The 22,222-nt window shown below is 41.3% G+C and overlaps 1 protein-coding gene across 1 annotated transcript in view; it reads right to left on the reverse strand.

Moving 5' to 3' along the window:
* Positions 1-21,721, reverse strand: part of LOC133616933 (uncharacterized) — a 24,734-nt gene extending 3,013 nt beyond the window's left edge. The window contains exons 1-5 of the mRNA XM_061976503.1: positions 21,619-21,721; positions 20,553-20,637; positions 17,379-17,480; positions 1,356-3,800; positions 1,108-1,250 (exon numbers count right to left, since the gene is read on the reverse strand). Of these exons, the coding sequence (XP_061832487.1) occupies positions 1,108-1,250; positions 1,356-3,800; positions 17,379-17,480; positions 20,553-20,625 (2,763 nt within the window). The 5' untranslated portion in view covers positions 20,626-20,637; positions 21,619-21,721. The remainder of the gene's footprint in view (positions 1-1,107; positions 1,251-1,355; positions 3,801-17,378; positions 17,481-20,552; positions 20,638-21,618) is intronic.
* Between the last annotated feature and the right edge of the window lie 501 nt (positions 21,722-22,222).

Consider the following 22,222-nt stretch of genomic DNA (forward strand, 5'->3'; position numbering starts at 1 on the left):
CAGTCTGTTGTGTGTCCCTGCCAGAGGAGGTTCTGTTCTGCCAGAGGAGGTTCTCAGGTCTCCATGCATCAAACATCTACTGAGGTGATTATTTTCATGATGAGATTATTTTGTGTTAAATGACTCTTGTTGATTGCTAATTGATTTTGCTAAATCTATTTAATTCTTTACTTTGACATATTTGATTATTGACCTTTGATTGTGAATACATGTATTTTGTTATAATGGATGATTTACCTTTTTCATTATTTGGTTATTTTTAATATGCTTATTTTGAAGAATTATAGAGGCCTATTTAACGCATGCGACTTTGAAATGGATTTAGAATATACATGTACTATAAATAATATACTATACTAATATTGCCTCTATTTATTACTATTGCAGATTTTGGGTGCTTTGTTTCTTTTGTTGTTCCCCTCTTGACACTTTTGGTATTGAAATAAATGTTTGTAAACTGTCACCAACTGCCATCCTTGGTTTGAAAGTCTGCTTTGCAAAGGTTACATCACCTTCACCCGAGGCGGGGTGTGACACTGTACACATGCAATATTTTCCACAAAAAGCTTGCAAGCTAATGTTAGCATTTCAACGTGCTAACAATAACTCGTCAAGTACCAAAACGTATAACTGTAAAATTAGCCCCCAAAAAACAAGCTTGCTATCCTTAGCATGCGTCCAGTACCAACATATATGACAGAGGTGTATACTCATAGATAAAACTTTATACGTCGCGGCGAGCTAATGGGTACTCCATACTGCCTTTTTTATACTTGCAAAAAATGCTACCTTTTAGTATGCGCCAACTACCAAAATATGCAAATCTGAGATATAGACCTGCAAAATTAACTGAAAGCCAGCAGGCTAATGTTGGCATGTTAAAACGCTAACTTTAGCGTAAGTCAAGTACTAAAACATAACTCTGGTGTGTATACCAGGAAAAGTAGCCTATAGATTTCCACGAAATGCAAAACAGCATTTTGTATACTTGCAAAAAAAGCTAGCATGCTAACATGACATGCAGAAATGCTGACATTACTATGTGTCAAATACCAAAATATAGGATTAGCTAAAAAAGCTAACATGCTAATGTTTTGAATGTCTCACCTGTTCAGTCCTGCTGTCGATGACAAGCAGATCTGCTCCCTTGCGGATGCAGTCCTTTCTGCTCTCCTGCCAGTTCTTAGTGGTTCTTGACACCTGGTAGCAGCTAAGGTCAAACTTCCTCCAGCCGGGCTGACATTTCAGGCCTGCAAAAATCCAAGATTACACAAAAAATCCTAACAAAGTGCCAATAAACACCATCGGTATCGTCAGGAAATGTGCGGGTCTCTGATTATCTGCTGTCTGCTTACCTTTCAGTTTAGTGGTCATCTTGTTGATGTTCCTCTGCAGCTTATTCCGTTCTGTCACCAGGACACTCTGATTGTTCTGCGACGCCTCGTTCAAACTTCTCAAAGAAGTATAGTTGCTCTCTAGAAAGTCCTTCTCGTTTTTGAGATCGTTGAATCGAGTCTTTAAGTCATCTCTCTCAGCAACCAAAGTGGCTTTGTTGGTTTGCAGAAGCGCTTTCTCCTTAGCGAGGGAGCTGTATCTGGACTGTAGCTGGTTGTTCAAACTTCTCAAGGAAGTATAGTTGCTTTTTAGAAGGTCTTTCTCGTTTTTGAGATTGTTGAATCCAGTCCTTAGGTCGTCTCTCTCAGCAACCAAAGTGGTTTTGCTGGTTTGCAGAAGCGCTTTCTCCTTAGCGAGGGAGCTGTAACTGGACTGTAGCTGGTTGTTCAAACTTCTCAAGGAAGTATAGTTGCTCTCTAGAAGGTCTTTCTCGTTTTTGAGATTGTTGAATCCAGTCCTTAGGTCGTCTCTCTCAGCAACCAAAGTGGTTTTGCTGGTTTGCAGAAGCGCTTTCTCCTTAGCGAGGGAGCTGTATCTGGACTGTAGCTGGTTGTTCAAACTTCTCAAGGAAGTATAGCTGCTCTCTAGAAGATCTTTCTCGTTTTTGAGATCGTTGAATCGAGTCTTTAAGTCATCTCTCTCAGCAACCAAAGTGGTTTTGCTGGTTTGCAGAAGCGCTTTCTCCTTAGCGAGGGAGCTGTATCTGGACTGTAGCTGGTTGTTCAAACTTCTCAAGGAAGTATAGTTGCTTTTTAGAAGGTCTTTCTCGTTTTTGAGATTGTTGAATCCAGTCCTTAGGTCGTCTCTCTCAGCAACCAAAGTGGTTTTGCTGGTTTGCAGAAGCGCTTTCTCCTTAGCGAGGGAGCTGTAACTGGACTGTAGCTGGTTGTTCAAACTTCTCAAGGAAGTATAGTTGCTCTCTAGAAGGTCTTTCTCGTTTTTGAGATTGTTGAATCCAGTCCTTAGGTCGTCTCTCTCAGCAACCAAAGTGGTTTTGCTGGTTTGCAGAAGCGCTTTCTCCTTAGCGAGGGAGCTGTATCTGGACTGTAGCTGGTTGTTCAAACTTCTCAAGGAAGTATAGCTGCTCTCTAGAAGATCTTTCTCGTTTTTGAGATCGTTGAATCGAGTCTTTAAGTCATCTCTCTCAGCAACCAAAGTGGTTTTGCTGGTTTGCAGAAGCGCTTTCTCCTTAGCGAGGGAGCTGTATCTGGACTGTAGCTGGTTGTTCAAACTTCTCAAGGAAGTATAGTTGCTTTTTAGAAGGTCTTTCTCGTTTTTGAGATTGTTGAATCCAGTCCTTAGGTCGTCTCTCTCAGCAACCAAAGTGGTTTTGCTGGTTTGCAGAAGCGCTTTCTCCTTAGCGAGGGAGCTGTAACTGGACTGTAGCTGGTTGTTCAAACTTCTCAAGGAAGTATAGTTGCTCTCTAGAAGGTCTTTCTCGTTTTTGAGATTGTTGAATCCAGTCCTTAGGTCGTCTCTCTCAGCAACCAAAGTGGTTTTGCTGGTTTGCAGAAGCGCTTTCTCCTTAGCGAGGGAGCTGTATCTGGACTGTAGCTGGTTGTTCAAACTTCTCAAGGAAGTATAGCTGCTCTCTAGAAGATCTTTCTCGTTTTTGAGATCGTTGAATCGAGTCTTTAAGTCATCTCTCTCAGCAACCAAAGTGGTTTTGCTGGTTTGCAGAAGCGCTTTCTCCTTAGCGAGGGAGCTGTATCTGGACTGTAGCTGGTTGTTCAAACTTCTCAAGGAAGTATAGTTGCTTTTTAGAAGGTCTTTCTCGTTTTTGAGATTGTTGAATCCAGTCCTTAGGTCGTCTCTCTCAGCAACCAAAGTGGTTTTGCTGGTTTGCAGAAGCGCTTTCTCCTTAGCGAGGGAGCTGTAACTGGACTGTAGCTGGTTGTTCAAACTTCTCAAGGAAGTATAGTTGCTCTCTAGAAGGTCTTTCTCGTTTTTGAGATTGTTGAATCCAGTCCTTAGGTCGTCTCTCTCAGCAACCAAAGTGTTTTTACTGGTTTGAAGGACCTCTTTCGCCTTAACGAGGGAATCGTAATTGGACTGTAATTGGCCGCTCTGTGCCCTAAGTGCACTAATCAGGGATTGTACCACATCATAGTCCCTATTTAGTTGGCTGTGGTTGGTCTGCAGACCCTTGAATTCGGCCATCAAAGCGTTTTTGCTGCTGAGGAGTTTGTCTCGGTCATTCGCTAAAGAATCGTAGTCGGTCTTCAACCGGTCTTTGTCCTTTGTGAGGTTATTCAACATGGCCTCCAGCTGGTTTCTGTCTGCAGTTACTGCCTCGTAATGGTCAGCGCTTACAGGGGAGACTTGGTTTTTAGTTTGGAGATTCTTCTGAGTCAGAGAGTCTGAGTTTGCCTGGTCTTTTGTAGCAAAATAGGGCAGGAGCTCATCTGGAAAATGGAGACAATTATGAAAAACAATTTTCTTTCTGCTGCTGATTTCTCATTTTTCATTAGCCACAATAGGCCTAAAAATGGAATGTCGGATCAGATGGGGACGGCAATGGCAAAATTTTGGCCCGCGTGTTCCGATCCAATTTTAACATCAAATATCAGTCCGATATGATCAAAAATACCAAGTATCGGATTAGCCAACAGTTCTCCAACAAGCAACAAGGTTGGTATTTTCTTATATTTTAGTCAAGTCTTTACTAAAGGTAAACATTAGGGGTGCACAAAATTTTTTTATTCATATCTGAATTGCGATAATTTTTTATCCCGATTATAAATCGATTCATGTCTATGAATGTTCTCATGGTCATTGTGATCTAATCCCAGGGCATTCAATTGATCACAACTGGACTGTTTGGTTCGTCTTAGAAGACGTTCTGCCTCTCATCAGAGTAGACTTCATCAGTTCATGACCATAGACTTCGATCGGTCAGATCTAGTCCTAGACTTAGATCGGTCAGATCTAGTCTATGGGCTGGTGCCAATACCTCAGTAGGTTTCATCAGTTCATGTTCATAGACTTGGATCGGTTAGATCTAGTCTTAGACTTAGATTGGTCAGATCAAGTCTATGGGCTGGTGCCAATACCTCAGTAGGTTTCATCAGTTCATGCTCATAAACTTGGATTGGTCAGATCTAGTCTTAGACTTAGATTGGTCAGATCGAGTCTATGGGCTGGTGCCAATACCTCAGTAGGTTTCATCAGTTCATGCTCATAGAGTTGGATCGGTCAGATCTAGTCTATGGGCTGGTGCCAATACCTCAGTAGGTTTCATCAGTTCATGCTCATAAACTTGGATTGGTCAGATCTAGTCTTGGACTTAGATTGGTCAAATCGAGTCTATGGGCTGGTGCCAATACCTCAGTAGGTTTCATCAGTTCATGCTCATAAACTTGGATTGGTCAGATCTAGTCTTGGACTTAGATTGGTCAAATCGAGTCTATGGGATGGTGCCAATACCTCAGTAGGCTTCATCAGTTCATGTTCATAAACTTGGATTGGTCAGATCTATTATTTGACTTAGATTGGTCGGATCGAGTCTTAGATTTAGATTGGTCAGATCCAGTCTAGCGGCTGGCGCCAATACCTCAGTAGGCTTCATCAGTTCATGCTCCTAGACTTAGATTGGTCAAATCTAGTCTTAAACATAGATTGGTCAGATCTAGTCTTAGATTTAGATTGGTGAGATCTAGTTTAGCGGTTGGGACCAATACCTCTGTAGGCTTCATTAGTTCATGCTCATTGACTTAGATTGGTCAGATCAAGTCTTAAACTTAGATCGGTCAGATCTAGTCTCTAGTCTCGGCTAGTGCCAGAACCCCAAATATTTATACTCCAAAACCAGGAGGGCGTGCCTCGGCAAGGATTGAGGTATTGTGTGGCAGAACCATCACTGTGGATGGACTATTACCAGTCCAAAATAGTCCGAATCCCCCGCGTAAGCATTGCATTCAGTTGTAAACAAATGGCAGAATGTGACCAGAATGTTTCTAACTCCTGTTAAATTACAGAGTCTTTTAGGAATGGTTGAAAGGACAGTGTTGTATGTGGGAGACAGGTGGAGTCGCAGACCACATCCTCTGTTCAGGGATAGTTTTTTCAACTTTGACATAGATGGCTTCCCTCACTCCTCTTTGGTACCAGCCGTCCTACCTGTCCACAATCTGTACATGTTTGTTGTCAAAGGAGTGTTGTTTCTACCTGATGTGCAGGTAGACTGATGAGTCTAGACCTGAAGACTTTGTTGTCAAAGGAGTGTTATTTCTACCTGACGTGCAGGTAGACTGCTGAGTCTAGACCTCAAGACTTTGTTGTCAAAGGAGTGTTGTTTCTACCTGATGTGCAGGTAGACTGATGAGTCTAGACCTGAAGACTTTGTTGTCAAATGAGTGTTGTTTCTACCTGACGTGCAGGTAGACTGCTGAGTCTAGAAATGAAGACTTTGTTGTCAAAGGAGTGTTGTTTCTACCTGAGGTGCAGGTAGACTGCTGAGTCTAAACCTCAAGACTCTGTTGTCAAAGGAGTGTTGTTTCTACCTGACGTGCAGGTAGACTGATGAGTCTAGACCGCAAGACTTTGTTGTCAAAGGAGTGTTGTTTCTACCTGATGTGCAGGTAGACTGATGAGTCTAGACCTCAAGACTTTGTTGTCAAAGGAGTGTTGTTTCTACCTGACGTGCAGGTAGACTGATGAGTCTAGACCTCAAGACTTTGTTGTCAAAGGAGTGTTGTTTCTACCTGACGTACAGGTAGACTGCTGAGTCTAGACCAGAAGAATTTGTTGTCAAAGGAGTGTTGTTTCTACCTGACGTGCAGGTAGACTGATGAGTATAGACCTCAAGACTTTGTTGTCAAAGGAGTGTTGTTTCCACCTGACGTGCAGGTAGACTGCTGAGTCTAGACCTGAAGACTTTGTTGTCAAAGGAGTGTTGTTTCTACCTGACGTGCAGGTAGACTGCTGAGTCTAGACCTCAAGACTTTGTTGTCAAAGGAGTGTTGTTTCCACCTGATGTGCAGGTAGACTGCTGAGTCTAGACCTGAAGACTTTGTTGTCAAAGGAGTGTTGTTTCTACCTGACGTGCAGGTAGACTGCTGCGTCTAGACCTCAAGACTTTGTTGTCAAAGGAGTGTTGTTTCTGCCTGATGTGCAGGTAGACTGATGAGTGTAAACCTCAAGACTTTGTTGTCAAAGGAGTGTTGTTTCTACCTGACGTGCAGGTAGACTGCTGAGTCTAGAAATGAAGACTTTGTTGTCAAAGGAGTGTTGTTTCTACCTGAGGTGCAGGTAGACTGATGAGTCTAGACCTCAAGACTTTGTTGTCAAAGGAGTGTTGTTTCTACCTGAGGTGCAGGTAGACTGATGAGTCTAGACCTCAAGACTCTGTTGTCAAAGGAGTGTTGTTTCTACCTGACGTACAGGTAGACTGCTGAGTCTAGACCAGAAGAATTTGTTGTCAAAGGAGTGTTGTTTCTACCTGACGTGCAGGTAGACTGATGAGTATAGACCTCAAGACTTTGTTGTCAAAGGAGTGTTGTTTCTACCTGACGTGCAGGTAGACTGCTGAGTCTAGACCTGAAGACTTTGTTGTCAAAGGAGTGTTGTTTCTACCTGACGTGCAGGTAGACTGCTGAGTCTAGACCTCAAGACTTTGTTGTCAAAGGAGTGTTGTTTCCACCTGACGTGCAGGTAGACTGCTGAGTCTAGACCTGAAGACTTTGTTGTCAAAGGAGTGTTGTTTCTACCTGACGTGCAGGTAGACTGCTGAGTCTAGACCTCAAGACTTTGTTGTCAAAGGAGTGTTGTTTCTACCTGACGTGCAGGTAGACTGCTGAGTCTAGACCTCAAGACTTTGTTGTCAAAGGAGTGTTGTTTCTACCTGAGGTGCAGGTAGACTGATGAGTCTAGACCTGAAGACTTTGTTGTCAAAGGAGTGTTGTTTCTACCTGACGTGCAGGTAGACTGCTGAGTGTAAACCTCAAGACTTTGTTGTCAAAGGAGTGTTGTTTCTACCTGACGTGCAGGTAGACTGATGAGTCTAGACCTCAAGACTCTGTTGTCAAAGGAGTGTTGTTTCTACCTGACGTACAGGTAGACTGCTGAGTCTAGACCAGAAGAATTTGTTGTCAAAGGAGTGTTGTTTCTACCTGACGTGCAGGTAGACTGATGAGTATAGACCTCAAGACTTTGTTGTCAAAGGAGTGTTGTTTCTACCTGACGTGCAGGTAGACTGCTGAGTCTAGACCTGAAGACTTTGTTGTCAAAGGAGTGTTGTTTCTACCTGACTTGCAGGTAGACTGCTGAGTCTAGACCTCAAGACTTTGTTGTCAAAGGAGTGTTGTTTCCACCTGACGTGCAGGTAGACTGCTGAGTCTAGACCTGAAGACTTTGTTGTCAAAGGAGTGTTGTTTCTACCTGACGTGCAGGTAGACTGCTGAGTCTAGACCTCAAGACTTTGTTGTCAAAGGAGTGTTGTTTCTACCTGACGTGCAGGTAGACTGCTGAGTCTAGACCTCAAGACTTTGTTGTCAAAGGAGTGTTGTTTCTACCTGACGTGCAGGTAGACTGCTGAGTCTAGACCTCAAGACTTTGTTGTCAAAGGAGTGTTGTTTCTACCTGACGTGCAGGTAGACTGCTGAGTCTAGACCTCAAGACTTTGTTGTCAAAGGAGTGTTGTTTCTACCTGACGTGCAGGTAGACTGCTGAGTCTAGACCTCAAGACTTTGTTGTCAAAGGAGTGTTGTTTCTACCTGACGTGCAGGTAGACTGCTGAGTCTAGACCTCAAGACTTTGTTGTCAAAGGAGTGTTGTTTCTACCCGAGGTGCAGGTAGACTGATGAGTCTAGACCTGAAGACTTTGTTGTCAAAGGAGTGTTGTTTCTACCTGACGTGCAGGTAGACTGCTGAGTGTAAACCTCAAGACTTTGTTGTCAAAGGAGTGTTGTTTCTACCTGACGTGCAGGTAGACTGATGAGTCTAGACCTCAAGACTCTGTTGTCAAAGGAGTGTTGTTTCTACCTGACGTACAGGTAGACTGCTGAGTCTAGACCAGAAGAATTTGTTGTCAAAGGAGTGTTGTTTCTACCTGACGTGCAGGTAGACTGATGAGTATAGACCTCAAGACTTTGTTGTCAAAGGAGTGTTGTTTCTACCTGACGTGCAGGTAGACTGCTGAGTCTAGACCTGAAGACTTTGTTGTCAAAGGAGTGTTGTTTCTACCTGACGTGCAGGTAGACTGCTGAGTCTAGACCTCAAGACTTTGTTGTCAAAGGAGTGTTGTTTCCACCTGACGTGCAGGTAGACTGCTGAGTCTAGACCTGAAGACTTTGTTGTCAAAGGAGTGTTGTTTCTACCTGACGTGCAGGTAGACTGCTGAGTCTAGACCTCAAGACTTTGTTGTCAAAGGAGTGTTGTTTCTACCTGACGTGCAGGTAGACTGCTGAGTCTAGACCTCAAGACTTTGTTGTCAAAGGAGTGTTGTTTCTACCTGAGGTGCAGGTAGACTGATGAGTCTAGACCTGAAGACTTTGTTGTCAAAGGAGTGTTGTTTCTACCTGACGTGCAGGTAGACTGCTGAGTGTAAACCTCAAGACTTTGTTGTCAAAGGAGTGTTGTTTCTACCTGACGTGCAGGTAGACTGCTGAGTCTAGAAATGAAGACTTTGTTGTCAAAGGAGTGTTGTTTCTACCTGAGGTGCAGGTAGACTGATGAGTCTAGACCTCAAGACTTTGTTGTCAAAGGAGTGTTGTTTCTACCTGACGTGCAGGTAGACTGCTGAGTCTAGACCTCAAGACTTTGTTGTCAAAGGAGTGTTGTTTCTACCTGATGTGCAGGTAGACTGATGAGTGTAAACCTCAAGACTTTGTTGTCAAAGGAGTGTTGTTTCTACCTGAGGTGCAGGTAGACTGCTGAGTCTAGACCTGAAGACTTTGTTGTCAAAGGAGTGTTGTTTCTACCTGACGTGCAGGTAGACTGATGAGTCTAGACCTGAAGACTTTGTTGTCAAAGGAGTGTTGTTTCTACCTGACGTGCAGGTAGACTGCTGAGTCTAGACCTCAAGACTTTGTTGTCAAAGGAGTGTTGTTTCCACCTGACGTGCAGGTAGACTGCTGAGTCTAGACCTGAAGACTTTGTTGTCAAAGGAGTGTTGTTTCTACCTGACGTGCAGGTAGACTGCTGAGTCTAGACCTCAAGACTTTGTTGTCAAAGGAGTGTTGTTTCTACCTGACGTGCAGGTAGACTGCTGAGTCTAGACCTCAAGACTTTGTTGTCAAAGGAGTGTTGTTTCTACCTGAGGTGCAGGTAGACTGATGAGTCTAGACCTGAAGACTTTGTTGTCAAAGGAGTGTTGTTTCTACCTGACGTGCAGGTAGACTGATGAGTCTAGACCTGAAGACTTTGTTGTCAAAGGAGTGTTGTTTCTACCTGACGTGCAGGTAGACTGCTGAGTGTAAACCTCAAGACTTTGTTGTCAAAGGAGTGTTGTTTCTACCTGACGTGCAGGTAGACTGATGAGTCTAGACCTCAAGACTCTGTTGTCAAAGGAGTGTTGTTTCTACCTGACGTACAGGTAGACTGCTGAGTCTAGACCAGAAGAATTTGTTGTCAAAGGAGTGTTGTTTCTACCTGACGTGCAGGTAGACTGATGAGTATAGACCTCAAGACTTTGTTGTCAAAGGAGTGTTGTTTCTACCTGACGTGCAGGTAGACTGCTGAGTCTAGACCTGAAGACTTTGTTGTCAAAGGAGTGTTGTTTCTACCTGACGTGCAGGTAGACTGCTGAGTCTAGACCTCAAGACTTTGTTGTCAAAGGAGTGTTGTTTCCACCTGACGTGCAGGTAGACTGCTGAGTCTAGACCTGAAGACTTTGTTGTCAAAGGAGTGTTGTTTCTACCTGACGTGCAGGTAGACTGCTGAGTCTAGACCTCAAGATTTTGTTGTCAAAGGAGTGTTGTTTCTACCTGACGTGCAGGTAGACTGCTGAGTCTAGACCTCAAGACTTTGTTGTCAAAGGAGTGTTGTTTCTACCTGAGGTGCAGGTAGACTGATGAGTCTAGACCTGAAGACTTTGTTGTCAAAGGAGTGTTGTTTCTACCTGACGTGCAGGTAGACTGCTGAGTGTAAACCTCAAGACTTTGTTGTCAAAGGAGTGTTGTTTCTACCTGACGTGCAGGTAGACTGCTGAGTCTAGAAATGAAGACTTTGTTGTCAAAGGAGTGTTGTTTCTACCTGAGGTGCAGGTAGACTGATGAGTCTAGACCTCAAGACTTTGTTGTCAAAGGAGTGTTGTTTCTACCTGACGTGCAGGTAGACTGCTGAGTCTAGACCTCAAGACTTTGTTGTCAAAGGAGTGTTGTTTCTACCTGATGTGCAGGTAGACTGATGAGTGTAAACCTCAAGACTTTGTTGTCAAAGGAGTGTTGTTTCTACCTGAGGTGCAGGTAGACTGCTGAGTCTAGACCTGAAGACTTTGTTGTCAAAGGAGTGTTGTTTCTACCTGACGTGCAGGTAGACTGATGAGTCTAGACCTGAAGACTTTGTTGTCAAAGGAGTGTTGTTTCTACCTGACGTGCAGGTAGACTGCTGAGTCTAGACCTCAAGACTTTGTTGTCAAAGGAGTGTTGTTTCCACCTGACGTGCAGGTAGACTGCTGAGTCTAGACCTGAAGACTTTGTTGTCAAAGGAGTGTTGTTTCTACCTGACGTGCAGGTAGACTGCTGAGTCTAGACCTCAAGACTTTGTTGTCAAAGGAGTGTTGTTTCTACCTGACGTGCAGGTAGACTGCTGAGTCTAGACCTCAAGACTTTGTTGTCAAAGGAGTGTTGTTTCTACCTGAGGTGCAGGTAGACTGATGAGTCTAGACCTGAAGACTTTGTTGTCAAAGGAGTGTTGTTTCTACCTGACGTGCAGGTAGACTGCTGAGTGTAAACCTCAAGACTTTGTTGTCAAAGGAGTGTTGTTTCTACCTGACGTGCAGGTAGACTGCTGAGTCTAGAAATGAAGACTTTGTTGTCAAAGGAGTGTTGTTTCTACCTGAGGTGCAGGTAGACTGATGAGTCTAGACCTCAAGACTTTGTTGTCAAAGGAGTGTTGTTTCCACCTGACGTGCAGGTAGACTGCTGAGTCTAGACCTGAAGACTTTGTTGTCAAAGGAGTGTTGTTTCTACCTGACGTGCAGGTAGACTGCTGAGTCTAGACCTCAAGACTTTGTTGTCAAAGGAGTGTTGTTTCTACCTGACGTGCAGGTAGACTGCTGAGTCTAGACCTCAAGACTTTGTTGTCAAAGGAGTGTTGTTTCTACCTGAGGTGCAGGTAGACTGATGAGTCTAGACCTGAAGACTTTGTTGTCAAAGGAGTGTTGTTTCTACCTGACGTGCAGGTAGACTGCTGAGTGTAAACCTCAAGACTTTGTTGTCAAAGGAGTGTTGTTTCTACCTGACGTGCAGGTAGACTGATGAGTCTAGACCTCAAGACTCTGTTGTCAAAGGAGTGTTGTTTCTACCTGACGTACAGGTAGACTGCTGAGTCTAGACCAGAAGAATTTGTTGTCAAAGGAGTGTTGTTTCTACCTGACGTGCAGGTAGACTGATGAGTATAGACCTCAAGACTTTGTTGTCAAAGGAGTGTTGTTTCTACCTGACGTGCAGGTAGACTGCTGAGTCTAGACCTGAAGACTTTGTTGTCAAAGGAGTGTTGTTTCTACCTGACTTGCAGGTAGACTGCTGAGTCTAGACCTCAAGACTTTGTTGTCAAAGGAGTGTTGTTTCCACCTGACGTGCAGGTAGACTGCTGAGTCTAGACCTGAAGACTTTGTTGTCAAAGGAGTGTTGTTTCTACCTGACGTGCAGGTAGACTGCTGAGTCTAGACCTCAAGACTTTGTTGTCAAAGGAGTGTTGTTTCTACCTGACGTGCAGGTAGACTGCTGAGTCTAGACCTCAAGACTTTGTTGTCAAAGGAGTGTTGTTTCTACCTGACGTGCAGGTAGACTGCTGAGTCTAGACCTCAAGACTTTGTTGTCAAAGGAGTGTTGTTTCTACCTGACGTGCAGGTAGACTGCTGAGTCTAGACCTCAAGACTTTGTTGTCAAAGGAGTGTTGTTTCTACCTGACGTGCAGGTAGACTGCTGAGTCTAGACCTCAAGACTTTGTTGTCAAAGGAGTGTTGTTTCTACCTGACGTGCAGGTAGACTGCTGAGTCTAGACCTCAAGACTTTGTTGTCAAAGGAGTGTTGTTTCTACCTGAGGTGCAGGTAGACTGATGAGTCTAGACCTGAAGACTTTGTTGTCAAAGGAGTGTTGTTTCTACCTGACGTGCAGGTAGACTGCTGAGTGTAAACCTCAAGACTTTGTTGTCAAAGGAGTGTTGTTTCTACCTGACGTGCAGGTAGACTGATGAGTCTAGACCTCAAGACTCTGTTGTCAAAGGAGTGTTGTTTCTACCTGACGTACAGGTAGACTGCTGAGTCTAGACCAGAAGAATTTGTTGTCAAAGGAGTGTTGTTTCTACCTGACGTGCAGGTAGACTGATGAGTATAGACCTCAAGACTTTGTTGTCAAAGGAGTGTTGTTTCTACCTGACGTGCAGGTAGACTGCTGAGTCTAGACCTGAAGACTTTGTTGTCAAAGGAGTGTTGTTTCTACCTGACGTGCAGGTAGACTGCTGAGTCTAGACCTCAAGACTTTGTTGTCAAAGGAGTGTTGTTTCCACCTGACGTGCAGGTAGACTGCTGAGTCTAGACCTGAAGACTTTGTTGTCAAAGGAGTGTTGTTTCTACCTGACGTGCAGGTAGACTGCTGAGTCTAGACCTCAAGACTTTGTTGTCAAAGGAGTGTTGTTTCTACCTGACGTGCAGGTAGACTGCTGAGTCTAGACCTCAAGACTTTGTTGTCAAAGGAGTGTTGTTTCTACCTGAGGTGCAGGTAGACTGATGAGTCTAGACCTGAAGACTTTGTTGTCAAAGGAGTGTTGTTTCTACCTGACGTGCAGGTAGACTGCTGAGTGTAAACCTCAAGACTTTGTTGTCAAAGGAGTGTTGTTTCTACCTGACGTGCAGGTAGACTGCTGAGTCTAGAAATGAAGACTTTGTTGTCAAAGGAGTGTTGTTTCTACCTGAGGTGCAGGTAGACTGATGAGTCTAGACCTCAAGACTTTGTTGTCAAAGGAGTGTTGTTTCTACCTGACGTGCAGGTAGACTGCTGAGTCTAGACCTCAAGACTTTGTTGTCAAAGGAGTGTTGTTTCTACCTGATGTGCAGGTAGACTGATGAGTGTAAACCTCAAGACTTTGTTGTCAAAGGAGTGTTGTTTCTACCTGAGGTGCAGGTAGACTGCTGAGTCTAGACCTGAAGACTTTGTTGTCAAAGGAGTGTTGTTTCTACCTGACGTGCAGGTAGACTGATGAGTCTAGACCTGAAGACTTTGTTGTCAAAGGAGTGTTGTTTCTACCTGACGTGCAGGTAGACTGCTGAGTCTAGACCTCAAGACTTTGTTGTCAAAGGAGTGTTGTTTCCACCTGACGTGCAGGTAGACTGCTGAGTCTAGACCTGAAGACTTTGTTGTCAAAGGAGTGTTGTTTCTACCTGACGTGCAGGTAGACTGCTGAGTCTAGACCTCAAGACTTTGTTGTCAAAGGAGTGTTGTTTCTACCTGACGTGCAGGTAGACTGCTGAGTCTAGACCTCAAGACTTTGTTGTCAAAGGAGTGTTGTTTCTACCTGAGGTGCAGGTAGACTGATGAGTCTAGACCTGAAGACTTTGTTGTCAAAGGAGTGTTGTTTCTACCTGACGTGCAGGTAGACTGATGAGTCTAGACCTGAAGACTTTGTTGTCAAAGGAGTGTTGTTTCTACCTGACGTGCAGGTAGACTGCTGAGTGTAAACCTCAAGACTTTGTTGTCAAAGGAGTGTTGTTTCTACCTGACGTGCAGGTAGACTGATGAGTCTAGACCTCAAGACTCTGTTGTCAAAGGAGTGTTGTTTCTACCTGACGTACAGGTAGACTGCTGAGTCTAGACCAGAAGAATTTGTTGTCAAAGGAGTGTTGTTTCTACCTGACGTGCAGGTAGACTGATGAGTATAGACCTCAAGACTTTGTTGTCAAAGGAGTGTTGTTTCTACCTGACGTGCAGGTAGACTGCTGAGTCTAGACCTGAAGACTTTGTTGTCAAAGGAGTGTTGTTTCTACCTGACGTGCAGGTAGACTGCTGAGTCTAGACCTCAAGACTTTGTTGTCAAAGGAGTGTTGTTTCCACCTGACGTGCAGGTAGACTGCTGAGTCTAGACCTGAAGACTTTGTTGTCAAAGGAGTGTTGTTTCTACCTGACGTGCAGGTAGACTGCTGAGTCTAGACCTCAAGATTTTGTTGTCAAAGGAGTGTTGTTTCTACCTGACGTGCAGGTAGACTGCTGAGTCTAGACCTCAAGACTTTGTTGTCAAAGGAGTGTTGTTTCTACCTGAGGTGCAGGTAGACTGATGAGTCTAGACCTGAAGACTTTGTTGTCAAAGGAGTGTTGTTTCTACCTGACGTGCAGGTAGACTGCTGAGTGTAAACCTCAAGACTTTGTTGTCAAAGGAGTGTTGTTTCTACCTGACGTGCAGGTAGACTGCTGAGTCTAGAAATGAAGACTTTGTTGTCAAAGGAGTGTTGTTTCTACCTGAGGTGCAGGTAGACTGATGAGTCTAGACCTCAAGACTTTGTTGTCAAAGGAGTGTTGTTTCTACCTGACGTGCAGGTAGACTGCTGAGTCTAGACCTCAAGACTTTGTTGTCAAAGGAGTGTTGTTTCTACCTGATGTGCAGGTAGACTGATGAGTGTAAACCTCAAGACTTTGTTGTCAAAGGAGTGTTGTTTCTACCTGAGGTGCAGGTAGACTGCTGAGTCTAGACCTGAAGACTTTGTTGTCAAAGGAGTGTTGTTTCTACCTGACGTGCAGGTAGACTGATGAGTCTAGACCTGAAGACTTTGTTGTCAAAGGAGTGTTGTTTCTACCTGACGTGCAGGTAGACTGCTGAGTCTAGACCTCAAGACTTTGTTGTCAAAGGAGTGTTGTTTCCACCTGACGTGCAGGTAGACTGCTGAGTCTAGACCTGAAGACTTTGTTGTCAAAGGAGTGTTGTTTCTACCTGACGTGCAGGTAGACTGCTGAGTCTAGACCTCAAGACTTTGTTGTCAAAGGAGTGTTGTTTCTACCTGACGTGCAGGTAGACTGCTGAGTCTAGACCTCAAGACTTTGTTGTCAAAGGAGTGTTGTTTCTACCTGAGGTGCAGGTAGACTGATGAGTCTAGACCTGAAGACTTTGTTGTCAAAGGAGTGTTGTTTCTACCTGACGTGCAGGTAGACTGCTGAGTGTAAACCTCAAGACTTTGTTGTCAAAGGAGTGTTGTTTCTACCTGACGTGCAGGTAGACTGCTGAGTCTAGAAATGAAGACTTTGTTGTCAAAGGAGTGTTGTTTCTACCTGAGGTGCAGGTAGACTGATGAGTCTAGACCTCAAGACTTTGTTGTCAAAGGAGTGTTGTTTCTACCTGACGTGCAGGTAGACTGCTGAGTCTAGACCTCAAGACTTTGTTGTCAAAGGAGTGTTGTTTCTACCTGATGTGCAGGTAGACTGATGAGTGTAAACCTCAAGACTTTGTTGTCAAAGGAGTGTTGTTTCTACCTGAGGTGCAGGTAGACTGCTGAGTCTAGACCTGAAGACTTTGTTGTCAAAGGAGTGTTGTTTCTACCTGACGTGCAGGTAGACTGATGAGTCTAGACCTCAAGACTCTGTTGTCAAAGGAGTGTTGTTTCTACCTGACGTACAGGTAGACTGATGAGTCTAGACCTGAAGACTTTGTTGTCAAAGGAGTGTTGTTTCCACCTGAGGTGCAGGTAGACTGATGAGTATAGACCTGAAGACTTTGTTGTCAAAGGAGTGTTGTTTCTACCTGACGTGCAGGTAGACTGATGAGTCTAGACCTGAAGACTTTGTTGTCAAAGGAGTGTTGTTTCTACCTGAGGTGCAGGTAGACTGATGAGTCTAGACCTCAAGACTCTGTTGTCAAAGGAGTGTTGTTTCTACCTGACGTGCAGGTAGACTGATGAGTCTAGACCTGAAGACTTTGTTGTCAAAGGAGTGTTGTTTCTACCTGACGTGCAGGTAGACTGATGAGTCTAGACCTGAAGACTTTGTTGTCAAAGGAGTGTTGTTTCTACCTGACGTGCAGGTAGACTGATGAGTCTAGACCTGAAGACTTTGTTGTCAAAGGAGTGTTGTTTCCACCTGAGGTGCAGGTAGACTGATGAGTCTAGACCTGAAGACTTTGTTGTCAAAGGAGTGTTGTTTCTACCTGACGTGCAGGTAGACTGATGAGTCTAGACCTGAAGACTTTGTTGTCAAAGGAGTGTTGTTTCTACCTGACGTGCAGGTAGATTGCCTGGAGAGTCTGTCCGTCTATGTTGGGCCATGCGTCGACTTCATCACATCCCAAGTAAACATGCTAGGCTATAGGTTATGATATCATGTGCGATACAAGCAGTCCTGCAGCGTGTTTACTTGTGTGTGATATCATGTGCGATACAAGCGTCCCTGCAGCGTGTTTACTTGTGTGTGATATCATGTGCGATACAAGCAGTCCTGCAGAGTGTTTACTTGTGTGTGATATCATGTGCGATACAAGCAGTCCTGCAGCGTGTTTACTTGTGTGTGATATCATGTGCGATACAAGCAGTCAACTTGCCAGGATATAGGCTACTCAGCACATTTGTCAATACAAACAAGTATCAAATAATTCATTAATTCGACATACAAAGTCTCCAAGGCAGAAGCGTATTAGATAGTATCCAGTAACAAACGTGTCTGCATCTATCAACTCACTGTCATGATCTTTACATGGTGAGTTATTGTGGCCACTAGGTGTCGCCAACAAACAGTGAAAGATGACATGAGAGGGAGGGAGGAGCTGCTGTGCATAAATATATTTAAAAATGGAGCGCATTTATGGGACAAGCCGGGTGTTGTGGATGAAAAAGTAGAGAACGTACAGTGGAGAAATTGTCCGATATTTCCAGCCAGCAGCAGCGCACACAGTACAGCCAGACACGCCATCACACGCCTGGACGATGACTTCTTTTTGTGGAAATTCACTGCATCACAAAAACATATCGTCAGTTTCACTTCAAGAAAATGATACCAAAATGATATATCATTTAAAACAATTACAATTATTAATAATCTAATACTCACTTTATAAATTGTACCAAAATTATATATAATAAAACATATATATAATTAACATTATTAATAATATGATAATTAATTTTATAAATTATACCAAAATTGTATATATTTTAAAAATACATATATTATTAATAATATAATAATTATTTGAATTATTTTACAAGTTATATTATTAAAACATTATTACTAAAATATTATTCCATGATCACACATTCTGATAATAGTAACAATATTTAAAATAATTAAATTGATCTAACATTATTTATTATACACCATAATATGATCATATTACCTAATAATAGCTAGACCATAATATAATGTAGAATTATGTATAATTAAACACAAAATTAACATTAGAAAATATAATAATATTATAGATTATACCAAAATTATACATAATTTAAAAAATATACAATTAACATGATTAATATATTATTAATATTTTTTCAATCATACCAAAATTGTATATCATTAAAAGATATATAATTAACATTATTAATAATATAATTAATAATTGTATAGATTACACCAAAATTATATATAATTTGAAAAAAATTAACAATATTTAAAATAATTAAATTGATCTAACATTATTTATTATACACGATAATATGATCGTATTACCTAATAATACCTAGACCATAATATAATGTAGAATTATGTATAATTAAACACAAAATTAACATTAGAAAATATAATAATAATGTTATAGGTTATACCAAAATTATACATAATTTAAAAAATATACAATTAACATGATTAATATATTATTAATATTTTTTAAATTATACCAAAATTGTATATAATTAAAAGATATATAATTAACATTATTAATAATATAATTAATAATTGTATAGATTATAACAAAATTATATATAATTTGGAAAAAATTAACAATATTTAAAATAATTAAATTGATCCAACATTATTTATTATACACAATAATATGATCATATTACCTAATAATAGCTAGACCATATTATAATGTAGAATTATGTATAATTAAACACAAAATTAACATTATTAGAAAATATAATAATGTTATAGGTTATACCAAAATTATACATAATTTAAAAAATATACAATTTGATTAATATATTATTTTTTAAATTATACCAAAATTGTATATAATTAAAAAATATATAATTAACATTATTAATAATATAATTAATAATTGTATAGATTATACCAAAATTATATATAATTTGAAAACATTTTACATTATTAATAATATAATAATTCATCATTTGATTGATTTTACAATTTATACCATGGTGTTAAGAGAAAACATTATTATTACTAAAACATTATTTCATGATCACGCATTCTAATAATAGTAACAATATGTAAAATAATGAAATTCATCAAACTTTATTTATTCTACACAACAATATGATCATATATTCTGGTAATAGTTACACTATGATATGTAAAATGATATTAAAAAAAATAAAAAATAAAAATAAATAAGATTTCATAATTTAAGTTACTTTATAAATGCACACAAGCTCATATGACGGCATACAAACTGTATTAATAACAATATGTGATCGTATCATGTGACAATTATATTGATAATGTATATTTAAACTAATAAAAATGCCTTTTTTTAATTAAATAAATGATAATGAAGATGATGAAATAACAGGATTATACCATACTATTATTGAAAACACTAATATATGTATATATGTATGTTTGTATATATGTATGTATGTATATATGTATGTATGTGTATTAGAGATGCGTGGTTTGCGGACACAACCGCGGAGTCCGCGGATTATCCGCGGGTCGGGCGGTTGAGATAAAAAAAAATTAGATTTTATCCGCGGGTCGGGTCGGGCGGTTGAAATTAAACAAAATTAGATTTTAAATAGATTCAGGCGGGAGGCAGTTAAACCAATTGGGAAATATATATACATAGTTAAATGTTGTTACCCACATACGAAAAACGAGCAGGCACCTGCAGCATATGCCACAACAGAAGAAGAAAAAAAAAGAGATGGCAACGCCGGCAGCAAACGTGGTACGCGACAAACTAAAAAAGGGAATACTAAAGACCAGGGGAAAAAAGGCCAGAAAAGTTCAGCGTGGACTCGTTTTTATGAGGTTGTAAATCAGGATGATAGTAATGCTGGCTACGTGATTTGCAAGAGCTGCGACGCTGTTTATGTCTACGACAGTCACAAAACCGGGACATCTAACATGGTGCATCACATTTGTGCGAAACCCCGAACCTCCACAAACACCCTGAGCATGAGCAGTTTCGTCCGCCGTGATCCCAGAAGAGGATGTTAAAACAAGATAGAACGCAGCTGCCTGCAGCAGTTTGAGTGGCGCGAGCGCTCTTGGAGGTGCGCTCAGCGCGGCTCCCAGATGATTGCGCACTGGTGTGCGTCTGGGCCGTGACAGCGTGGCACGCATTGAATGTCTCTGCTCCATTGGATCAGTCGCCTTTCTTTAACAGGCAAAAGCTTTATAACCTCACTAATGCCTTGCATCGTCTATATTAGATATATAACAACGGGCGGGTGCGGTTTTGATTAAATGTTAGTTCGGGTGGATGCGGATGGTTGACGACTTTTGTGATGCGGTTGCGGATGAAATAATTGCCTATCCGCGCATCTCTAGTGTGTATGTATATATATATATATATATATATTCTAATAAAATGATATGTTGACATACTAAGACACTGTATGTGTTATGTAATCATACATTATCAACAATATAATCATTTATCATTCAAATAATTTTATAAATTTGCACATACGCCAAAATGATGACATATGATGATAATGTATAATATTTAATACGAGCAAACTAAGAAAAGTTGTCTAAATGAATAAAAGCCAACACTAATAAAAACAAATATATGATCATCACAAAACATTGATGTGTTAATAATAATAACACATGACATTTATGACACAGATGAAAGGTGTTGATTATGATGTCATATTTATGTTGTGGCGTACCTTGTTTGATCAGTCCGTCCATCGAGAAGTTCTTATTTAAATATGCGCCGTCGTCCATTTCCATGGCGTCCATTTTCTCACCCGACTGCCAAATCAAAAAGTGCAGTTTGGTGTTTAGGTCAACGTAAACAAACCATGTCTTATAAAATACACGCAAGGTACTTAAGTGTAAACACACCATGTCACATAACTTATAAAATACACGCAAGGTACTTAAGTGTAAACACACCATGTCACATGACTTATAAAATACACGCAAGGTACTTAAGTGTAAACAAACCATGTCACATGACTTATAAAATACACGCAAGGTACTTAAGTGTAAACACACCATGTCACATGACTTATAAAATACACGCAAGGTACTTAAGTGTAAACACACCATGTCACATGACTTATAAAATACACGCAAGGTACTTAAGTGTAAACACACCATGTCACGTGATTTATAAAATACACGCAAGGTACTTAAGTGTAAACACACCATGTCACATAACTTATAAAATACACGCAAGGTACTTAAGTGTAAACACACCATGTCACATGACTTATAAAATACACGCAAGGTACTTAAGTGTAAACAAACCATGTCACATGACTTATAAAATACACGCAAGGTACTTAAGTGTAAACACACCATGTCACATGACTTATAAAATACACGCAAGGTACTTAAGTGTAAACACACCATGTCACATGACTTATAAAATACACGCAAGGTACTTAAGTGTAAACACACCATGTCACGTGATTTATAAAATACACGCAAGGTACTTAAGTGTAAACACACCATGTCACATAACTTATAAAATACACGCAAGGTACTTAAGTGTAAACACACCATGTCACATGACTTATAAAATACACGCAAGGTACTTAAGTGTAAACACACCATGTCACATGACTTATAAAATACACGCAAGGTACTTAAGTGTAAACACACCATGTCACATGACTTATAAAATACACGCAAGGTACTTAAGTGTAAACATACTATGTCACGTGACTTGAAAGCAGTTGTATTTTACCCTGCTGTAAAATTGTGGTGTAAAAAATGCGGTCTTACCTGAGGAAAAGTGGACTTTCTGCGATGACACTAAAATTCCATCAAGTGACAAGAAAACTTCCTGCGTGTTGACGTTTATGTCAGGAAACAGGAAGTGCTATCTGGGCTGTGATTGGTTGGAAAAAGTCCAGATTCATACCCATAGATAGTTTTTTGTGTCCCAGCAACTGAAGAAAAGACTTTAGAGAAGTTCTCTGCTTTCATTTTCCTTTCTTTGCTACTTTCATCCTGGTTTCCTCTTCCCGTTTCCTCTCATAAAAAGGTCAAGTGAGGGAAAGATGCTCCGTGCTCAAGTCCAAAGTGCTAACTCGCGGCTTTCGCACTCCAGAGAGCATCTTATTGAGCAAGGCATTAATGGGGTGGGAAGATGTTTGAAGTTGTCTTCCTCTCCCAGAATAACCTGTGAGGGTCACTGGTGTGACTCCACAACTTGTCAGCTGACAGACTCAGCAACATCAGCATCAAGGAGGGAGACTCCCTCATTACAGACAAAATGGAGGTAGCAAGCAGACTTTTTCACCAGCATAGCCACAACTCTTGTCAAAAAGCTGTCCCACCACTCTAGAACACATTAAAGCCTTCTACAGAAAGCTAGGAGTATCCA

The sequence above is a fragment of the Nerophis lumbriciformis genome, linkage group LG16 (genome assembly GCF_033978685.3).
Source record: "Nerophis lumbriciformis linkage group LG16, RoL_Nlum_v2.1, whole genome shotgun sequence".
NCBI lineage: Eukaryota > Metazoa > Chordata > Actinopteri > Syngnathiformes > Syngnathidae > Nerophis > Nerophis lumbriciformis.